The 10,166-nt window shown below is 49.4% G+C and overlaps 1 protein-coding gene across 3 annotated transcripts in view; it reads right to left on the minus strand.

The window, feature by feature from the left end:
• The window catches only part of nrg2b (neuregulin 2b), a 68,784-nt gene extending 61,396 nt beyond the window's left edge, over nucleotides 1-7,388 (minus strand). For all 3 annotated transcript variants that reach the window (XM_044127429.1, XM_044127428.1, XM_044127427.1), the window contains exon 1: nucleotides 5,752-7,388. In XM_044127429.1, the coding sequence (XP_043983364.1) occupies nucleotides 5,752-6,163 (412 nt within the window). In that variant the 5' untranslated portion in view covers nucleotides 6,164-7,388. The remainder of the gene's footprint in view (nucleotides 1-5,751) is intronic.
• Between the last annotated feature and the right edge of the window lie 2,778 nt (nucleotides 7,389-10,166).

Raw genomic sequence — 10,166 nt, forward strand, 5'->3', positions numbered from 1 at the left:
TCAGCAGTTCCATCACCAAGGCATTATGAAATGAAAGACATTATGTAGGTTATTTAGATTACGCATGTCTTAACATATTTGTATTTCGTAGTATGTTTAATTACTGCTAAAAGATCATTTTCAAAAGGTACTATTAATCTGACAAGCCTGATCAGGACGGTTATCCTAATTTATTCAATAAAACTGTCTGGCATTCACATGGAAGTTTTGGCCTTATTCTTAGCACCAATAAAAGAAAAGGCCTTCCAGTAAGAGGAGCCCCCTGCTGCTCCTCTCATCCCCACCCACTTGCAACACAAAGTTACACCCTTGGCCTGCGACAAATATTGCGCCCAAATATCCACGTACTTGATTTGACAAGATTCCCAATCGACATACTTTTTTTTATGCTTTAGTAACTTTCTATTCTAACACTTTAAACGCAGGAAGTCGTGGCTGTTTTGAACTGAAGCCATCTGATTGGCTGGCAGATTAAAGCTTTGCACTACACTGCCCCCTATGGGTGAGGAAGGTTCAAAACAGCACTCAGGGGCAGATTTGTGCGAGTTCGTGTGGATGAAAACTTCTCTGAATCCGACCTAGTGTGTAAAATATATATTTTTTTTTAAAGATGTGGCTGACAATATTAGTTTTTATCCATTTTATGTGAGGATAATGTTTTACCTCCTCATTCTAAACTGCTGCCTCTCTCTGTTGCGTCATTGTATCTCTTGCTTCGCAAATCAACAACTGTTGGACAAAGCTTTGGGAACGTGGACCACTCGTCAAAATATGAATTTATGTTTCTGTCAGATGAAGGGGAACGTGCTCCCGAAAACCTCCACAAGAACCAATGATGTTTGTAAATTAAAAATGAAATAATAAAACTTTCTCAACTTAATTGATTGTACAGTGTGTGATAAAGTAATATTTGCTTATAATTTTCAAAAGTATTAATTTAACATTATCACATTTTTTATTATTTCCAATCCAGTTTTTTTTTTTTTGTTTTTTTTTTTTTATAAATATTTCTTTCTTTCCTCATTTTTTTCATTTTCTGGTTTTAATTTGTTTTACCGTCACTTTTTAAAAAAAAAAATCACACAGTATTATCTCTGCAATTTTTTCCTTTGTCCATTTATTTACTTTTTTTTCTTCTTTTCCTCATATTTTCTTTCTTTCCTCTGACTCTTCGCAGGAGGCGGTAAAAGAGCCCCGGTCAGATGCAGAGTCACCTTCCCTCCTGTTGGTCAACTTGAGGAGGAGTTGGGAAAGCTCTGCTATTTATTTTTCATCTGCAGTGTTTGTCAGATGAATTAATTACTTTATCAAGCCATTTATTTATTTGGATTTTTAGTGCCTATCTTGGCAGGACTAGTCCTCCGTAGGAACAAAGGAGGTACTAAAAACTGGCTAATTTATTGGAGAGACAATTATTCTGGAAAGAAATTAAGCAGAGACGGAGGGAGGAGGCACTGAAAGGATGAAAACCCAAAAGATTTGGGGGGGGAAGAGGCAACAAATTAGATCAATGGAAATAGTTTAGGTCGTCTCTGACTTCAGCACAGCACAGATAGACGTTGTGGACGCAACTGAGGATTTTATTTCAACAAAATGTTGCAACAGAGAGAGAGACGCTGCCGAGAAGGACGAGAACAAGGGAAAGGATTAGAGCTGATAGTTAAGACGATATAAAAGAACAGCAATTAATGTTTTTCTCAAGTAATGTGAGATTGTGACAAGATAGTTAATAATAGTAGCAGTAACTCCATTTCTTCCTGAATAGTTTTCCATGTTGGTAAATGTGTTGGACCTCCAACTCCCTTAACTGTGGTTGTACCCTGCATGTGATCAGGACGCAGAGATCCTCAAATTGTTTTGCAGTTTTGTAGGTTTGAGCATTTGTTGTATCATTTATCGCAAAAAAAAGTCCTATCAAGATGAGACATTTTGATTTATCGTTGTCATGGCAGATTTCAGTTACTGACGGTAAATGGAAAGTGTGATCGGAAATGTTATTCTTGCCATTTCGCTCCACTTTTGGCTCCACAAGAGCGTAGATAAATATCATGTACATAAATGCATCTCGGTGATATAAATCACACCTTTTGAAATGAGTGGCATCCTAATAAGCCTGTTTTTAATGTTTTTTGAGAACAATAAATATGCTTGTGCAGTGGCAGTCACACAGTTATCTAAAAAAGTCAGCAATAAATTGTTTTGTTTTTTTAAGTTACAATATTTATCATTGTCACAAGATATCGTGATAACATTTTATATCACCCACCCCTACGATATTTCTTGGTTGTAACGTAATCCATGTTTTGTTTTTTTTTAGGAAATTCCATTGAATCCACACAGATAAGACGACACTGTGGAAATGTGGCAGAAGAGTGAAAGATTAAAAGAATGTTGATTAATGAAATGGACTAACTTCACCTGACCTTAAACGTCTTTGTGTAGGTTAAATATTTAAATTGGTTAAAAAGTCCACTTTCCAACCTCTTTGGTGCCACACCAGGACAGACTGGCCGAGCACAAACTGTTTGAAAGGATATGAACAAGCTATTCAACTTTTGTCAGAGCCAAGATCTAATTAGCACATTGTTCCAGTTAAAGTACAACAGAGTTCAACAAACTCCACATGTTTCTGTTTGTGACGGTAGGACGAAAGAGGCTTTCTCTGGCATTTCTCCTCTACAAGTGAACATTCAATTGTTGTTATGGACTTTTGGCGAACCCAAGATGGCAGTTCTCTTACAGTGGCCGTTGGATATTTTCCCCAGCCTTAATGTCCTACTAATTCTGCAAGGGGGTTAAAGTTAAGCGCAGGTCCAGTTCAAACCGTGGCGGTCAAACCCCAAAGGTGAGTTTTGACAACCTCACTTTTCATGCAGCTTTGCTAAAAATCTGCAAGACTTGTTGAAGCTGCTATGCGCACGTACATCTCTGTAAACGAACATAGTTTGTGGCGTTGAGCTTTTCTACCTCACTAAATTTACGTCTGACACAGGCTCCTGCGTATGGAACACCAAGAAGGCCAAAAAGTATGCAGAGCATGTAACAGAACCACATCACGAACGAACGATAGACCGATCGTTCTCATCCAATCAGAGTAGTTCTATGATGGAAAAACTCCCCAGTCACAACCATCCATCCATCCATCCATCCATCCATCCATTTTCTTACACCCTTCTTCCCTAATGGGGTCGGGAGGGTTGCTGGTTCCAATCTCCAGCTGCGTTCCGGGCGAGAGGCGGGTTCACCCTGGAAAGTTCGCCAGTCTGTCACAGGGCAACACAAAGACATACAAGACAAACAACCATGCACACACACACTCACACCTAGGGAGAATTTAGAGAGCCCAATTAACCTGACAGTCATGTTTTTGGACTGTGGGAGGAAGCCGGAGAACCCGGAGAGAACCCACGCATGCACAGGGAGAACACGCAAACTCCATGCAGAAAGATCCCGGGCCGGGAATCGAACCCAGGACCTTCTTGCTGCAAGGCAACAGCTCTACCAACTGTGCCACTGTGCAGCCCCAGTCACAACCAACAAGTCAAAAATGTTCCAGGAAGTGACAGAAATTACAAAACAAAACTGGGGAGCTTAAGAAAAACACACTTGAATTTTGATCCTTAATCATGTGTAGTCAAAGTGGCAGTATCATGTAAAATTGTTCATCTCTCGTGGCAACGCCTGGATGGACCGGGCGCCACCTCCGTGGACAAAGTTCCTCCTCAGAGCCTCACAGAGCCGCCCTCCCTTGCGACTCCTCCCACTCAGCTCCTTCAGACTAGCCAGCAGGGATTAGCAAACACCGGGTGGAACTGCACATCTGCTAGAGTCACTACACAAGTCACTTCTAGTAAAACGACGTTAAAGGATTAACAGAGGAGCGATGTTTTGATCACTTCCTGAAAGCGGACGTTTCAGGAAGAGCTGGAGCTTCTTAAAGAGACAGAGACTAAATTACAAAGTAAAATTTACTTTGCGCAGCAATGTACCGCAATTTTTTAGCAACTTGATTGTGCTGGAAAACACATAACACTGCCCCTTTAAGTACTCATGACTGCTTTGTGCAGTTCAGGTAGCATTCCTATATGTTTTGGAGCTACTATATGACATGATCCCCCGCCGAACCCCTTTCCAATCCACTCGCACTTTTGAAAACCCAAAAGTGCGGCTGAAAGCGTCATGTCACATACATGTACATACAGCGATGACAAGTAAGAAGCTCTGATCAACTTTAAAAGGAAAGCGAAACTTAAAAGCCATAACCTTTACTTCTAACTGGGATTTTATTGTTTACATGTGTATGATTTAATTTACTATCCAGCAACCTAAGAGCACTTTAATATAGAAGGTAAAATAAAAACCCCAAGTTGCAACGATGCCACTTGTTGCCACCCTGGATGGTGACAAAGTCACTAATTCACTCTGCGTCCACTGTCGCTGCTTCTACATGTGTGTGTGTGTATGCGTGTGTGTGTGTGTGTGTGTGTGTGTGTGTGTTACTCCTGTGGTGAAAAACATGCATTATTCACAAAGTCAAGCTGCAGGGACTCTCTCTCCCTCACACGGAAAAAAAGAAATAGAAAAGAAAAAAAGAGGCAAAGCTGAAGCTAACATCTGCTGAGTAGAGCTCCTCTCCTGAACTTCTGCCTCCTTTACGAAAATATATTTAGACTGACGACAACAGCGACTGTCAAAACGGATTAAAGGCTTGATAATTTTAGCAGGTCGCCGATGTAAAAATAGAAGGAGGAACTGTCATTTCAAACACTCGCTGAATCCTTTGTTTAGACATCCGAGTGAGCTTTTCTGGAGGAATCACTGCCTCCAGACAGCAGCCGTGTTTATTCTGGATGCTAAATATAGAGAATAGAAAGCTTTTCTTCTTATTATTGTTGTTTAACTGCGTGGTTTTCAGCTGTTTTCATCCCAACCTTGCTTTTAACAAACACGCCTTTGTATTTGAGCTAATTAGCTGATCCCCATACGTACAAAAAAAAAAAAAAAAGAGAGAGAGAGCGAGAGAAATTTGAGAAGAATTGAGTCTATTCTCCACAAAATCTCTTGTTTTAACGTAAACTCCTATTACACTAGTACATACTGGGAGTTTCTTATAAATATTTAATCATGAGACATTATGTACAACAGCTGCTGTGATGTAAAGGGTGATAAACAAAGGCACGTTTGTGTCATATTTACACTGTCGACAAGTTGCCTCCGGCGACATGCTGCCGTCGCTACGAGCTCTGGAGGATTTGCACCATTTTAGCACCAAATCCGACAGCAGCCGCTCCAACCAAAGGGGCGGCCGTGTAAAAGTTGCAGAAGGAGGCTTAAGACGTCCGTCTCGTGATTCTGGCACACTTGGTCCAACTCTGTGACACACGGCATCTCCGCGTGCGCTCCGGACACGGAACCGAAAATGGAATCTACAACTTTGCTCGGCGCCTCCCGTCGCTTATTTCTCATTCGCGATTCGGACAAATGAATAAATATGTAAATAAATCTGGAGTTTGTGGAGGTTTTGAGTGTTCGGCGTCTCCCCCCATCCTCCTCCCCGCTGACACGCTTGTGCGGACCAAACGCCAGGCATCCACAGATCGCCTTACATCACCGTGGCACCTCCGCCGGCCTGTGGGTGCACGGCAGGTATAAAGGGGTGTGTGTGTGTTGAGGTTGAGGTTGAGGTTGAGGAGAAGCGGGTGGGTGGTGGTGGTGTGTGTGTGTATGGGGGTGGGGGGGATTTAAACTTACCGCAGTCCTCGCACAGCACTCTCTCCACATTCTTCTTCAGTTCCGGCTCGCTGGCGTCCACGGGGGCGTAGGACGCCTTGAACACTAGGGGCTCGGCGGTCGGGTCCATGAAAAAGATGTACCTGTGGTCCTTCTCCACCGTGGTGCAGGGCGCCTCGGAGCCGAAGTCCCCGACGGTCACGAGCTGCTCCCTCTCGAGGCCGCCGCTGTTGACGGGCCACACATCCAGCACTCTGACATTCACGCTGTAGGGCTCGCTGGCGGAGACGTTCTCCGGGGAGGAGCGCACCTCGCCCTCGATGACCACGGCCGATCGGTACGCCTGGTCCTGGAGGGAGTTGAGACTCGGGGCGTAGCAGGCGAAGGAGACCCCGATGACCAGCATGGAGAGATGCACCGGATCCAGCCTCATGCCGTCAGCCTGTGCTGTGCTGCAGTGCTGCTGGGCGGCGGAGCGAGCTGGAGGAGAGAGACGGCGGCGGCGGCAGCGGCTGCAGCGGCAGCGAACGGGCTCCGGCAGGGCAGGCGGGGCAGAGCGGCAGACGTCGTGGAAGTGTCCATGCCATCTGGGTCTGCCTCTGCTTTCCCCATACGGCTGCTGCTTGGCGTCGGATGGGGGCTGATGATACGGCGAGCCTAGGAACCGGAAACGGCCCGCTTCTGCATGCTTAAAAATGTGATTGCTGCATTCTCCTTCACCGACCACCCTCCCCTTCTTATCTCTCCCGGTTTCCCCCCTCCCCCTTCCTGAAAGGCAAAACAAGACCCGTAAATTAGCCTCCTCTATAAGATCCAGGACTTGAAACCTCTCTCCCTCTCTCTTTCTTTCTCTCTCTCTCTCTCTTTCGCTCTCTCTCTCTCTCTCGCTCTCTCTCTTTCTCTCTGCCTCTCTCTTCAGCTAATAGGCTAGCATCGCATGGGTGGGCGCGTTGCCTCTCCTGCGCGTACAGGGGAAATCACAAGGAATGATGCGCACTCCACGCACACGCGCCTAAAAATTTAAATAATAAATAAATACAAAAAAAAATAAATTCTATAATCCCGCGTCTTTTCGCTCTTAAAGAGTTCCGCTGGTCCAAAACAAGCTAAAAGAAAAAATAAATAAATAAATAAATAAGTAAAAAATAAAATAAAATAAAAAACGAGGCGGGGGGGCGCAGACGGACAGGATGAGATAGCAGCAGCAGCAGTTATCCGGTGAGGCGTTGCAACAGTAGCGCGTACCCTCCATCCGCGTCCCCTGCGCCCCGCATCAAACGCGAGCGGCTGACGTGAGCAAACATCACCTGCCCTGTTGCCGGCGTCGGCCCGCCACGTCCTGCGCAAACAGCCTGACAACCCGGGCGAAACGCCGGGCCCACCGCCGTGCGACCGTTCCCCCCCGTTGTGGATCGCAAGGTGTACGGGGAGGGCGCACAACAGACGCGGAAACACGCACACACACACTCGCGCACGCACGCGCTGCGGTTGGTTGTAAGGATGACTAACGCTGCGAAACTGTCTCAATGGATCCCCCCGGTGTGTGTGGAGGGGCTTCAGGACTTCATCTTTACGTTCCCGTCAGAAACACTCAAGCCCCCTGCATATCTCTCTCTCTCTCTCTCTCTCTCTCTCTCTCTCTCTCTCTCTCTCTCTCTCTCTCTCTCTCTCTCTCTCTCTCTCTCTCTCTCTCTCTCTCTCTCTCTCTCTCTCTCTCTCTCTCTCTCTCTCTCTCTCTCTCACTCTCTCTCTCTCTCTCTCTCTTCTCCACCCAATCAGAAGTGGTTTGTTTGTCCGAGTTCATAACGCTTGTTGTAAAGTTGACCTCAAGTACAGGCCTCTCGTCTCCCGCGTCATTGAAACATACTGTCATGATTTGCGGTGGTGGAGGTGAGGCAAAAACGCTGACGGACCGGATTGAATGTAAAATAATGAATTTAATGACAAACCAGGATACAACAAGGGAACAGGACGACGAGGAGTGACATGTGACCAAACGAGACGGACGTGGACGAGGATCCGGCTAAACACACGGAGACACAGGTGACATTAAATACACATGAGGTAATCAGGGAACGAGACACACCTGGGAACTAATCACGGGGAGACAGGACAACACAGAGACTCAGACACACAAGAAAACTAGAAATAAATACACAGAGAAACATGGATCCTGATACGCCCAAAACAGAAAATACAACGAGGGTGGGCGGAGGGAGCTGGACGTAAAATAATGAATTTAATGACAAACCAGGATACAACAAGGGAACAGGGCGGCGAGTGACATGTGACCAGCGTGAGCGTGGCGTGGCGAGGATCCGACAAACACTGCGACACAGGTGACATTAAATACACATGAGGTAATCAGAGCAGAGACACACCTGGGAACTAATCACGGGAGACAGGACAACACAGAGACTCAGACACACAAGAAAACTGAAATAAATACACAGAGAAACATGGATCTGGCTGAGTACCCCCTTAGCAGGCGGCTCCCCGAAAACAATACTAGCGAGGGTGGGCGGAGGGGGCTGGGACGGGGGCACAGAGTCTATAAACAACGCAACCCAAAAATATTGGAGACACAAGGTCAGTCCCCAAAACAAAACAAACCCAAATGGGTGGGAGCACAGAAAGGCTGGAACCACGGAGGAGGTCAGGGGCCGACCTCGGCGCCAGCAACCACGGAGGCTGTCCGGGCTCTGGACTGGCGCAACGGGAACCACGGAGGCGTCCCGGCGGCCGTCAAGCGGCAGGAGAGTCTCTGGGGCCCCAGGCGGCACAACATAGAGGGGCTCTGGACTGGCACCAACAGGGGGCTCTGGACTGGCACCAACAGGGGGCTCTGGACTGGCACCAACAGGGGGCTCGGGACAGGCACCAACAGGGGGCTCGGGACAGGCACCAACAGGGGGCTCGGGACAGGCACCAACAGGGGGCTCGGGACAGGCACCAACAGGGGGCTCGGGACAGGCACTGGGAAGCTCGGGACAGGCACTGGGAAGCTCGGGACAGGCACTGGGAAGCTCGGGACAGGCACTGGGAAGCTCGGGACAGGCACTGGGAAGCTCGGGACAGGCACTGGGAAGCTCGGGACAGGCACTGGGAAGCTCGGGACAGGCACTGGGACTTACTGGGGACAGGAGCGGAGGTAGTCCGGCGAAGCGCCTCGGGGCCGGCAGCGGAGGAAGTCCGGCGAAGCGCCTCGGGGCCGGCAGCGGAGGAAGTCCCAGCGCCGGGCCGGGGCAGCGGAGGAAGTCGCGGCGCCTCGGGCCGGCAGCGGAGGAAGTCCGGCGAAGCGCCTCGGGGCCGGCAGCGGAGGAAGTCCGGCGAAGCGCCTCGGGGCCGGCAGCGGAGGAAGTCCGGCGAAGCGCCTCGGGGCCGGCAGCGGAGGAAGTCCGGCGAAGCGCCTCGGGGCCGGCAGCGGAGGAAGTCCGGCGAAGCGCCTCGGGGCCGGCAGCGGAGGAAGTCCGGCGAAGCGCCTCGGGGCCGGCAGCGGAGAAGTCCGGCGAACCGCCGGGCGCTGCGGGAAGTCCGGCGAGCCGCCTCGGGGCCAGCGGAGGAGTGCCGGCGCCTCGGGGCCGGCAGCGGAGGAGTGCCGGCGAAGCGCCTCGGGACCGGCAGCGGAGGTGGCGTTCCCGGAGGGCGACGAGGGGCCGGATCCACCGGCGGCTCACGTCGTTGTCTCCGGGTGGCCTGCGGAGGGGGTTGATCCGGGAAGCGACGAGGGGCCGAGTTCATCGGCGGCTCACGCCGCTTTCTCCGGAATGACTGCGGAGGTGGTGGTTCCGGGAAGCAACGAGGGGCCGAGTTCATCGGCGGCTCACGCTGCTTTCTCCGGGCGAACTGTTGACCTGGTGTCCGCAGAGGGTAACGAGGGGCCGGATCCACCGGCGGCTCACGTCTCTTCCTCTGGGCTGGCTGCGGAGATTGTGCTCCCAGGCGGGAAAAACGGCCGGGAGCGAATCCGGGGGGTGCCAAGGCCAGTCTCGTCCCCCAGAAAGCCTCTCTCTGCAAGTCGTAGTCCGACTTCAGACCCATCTCCTCCAGCAACAGCGGAGAAGGCAGGATCTCTACATCCTTGTAGAGATCCCTCTGTGCCAACTCCAACTGCTGCTGGATCCAGTCCTCGCGGTTCTTCTGCCCCCAAAGGGGAGCGCCCTCACCTCGGTTGTGTTGGTCGGATCCTACTGTCATGATTTGCGGTGGTGGAGGTGAGGCAAAAACGCTGACGGACCGGATTGAATGTAAAATAATGAATTTAATGACAAACCAGGATACAACAAGGGAACAGGACGACGAGGAGTGACATGTGACCAAACGTAGACGTGACGTGACGAGGATCCGACAAACACACGGAGACACAGGTGACATTAAATACACATGAGGTAATCAGGGAACGAGACACACCTGGGAACTAATCACGGGGAGACAGG

Source organism: Gambusia affinis, linkage group LG09 (genome assembly GCF_019740435.1).
Source record: "Gambusia affinis linkage group LG09, SWU_Gaff_1.0, whole genome shotgun sequence".
NCBI classification, from domain to species: Eukaryota; Metazoa; Chordata; class Actinopteri; order Cyprinodontiformes; family Poeciliidae; genus Gambusia; species Gambusia affinis.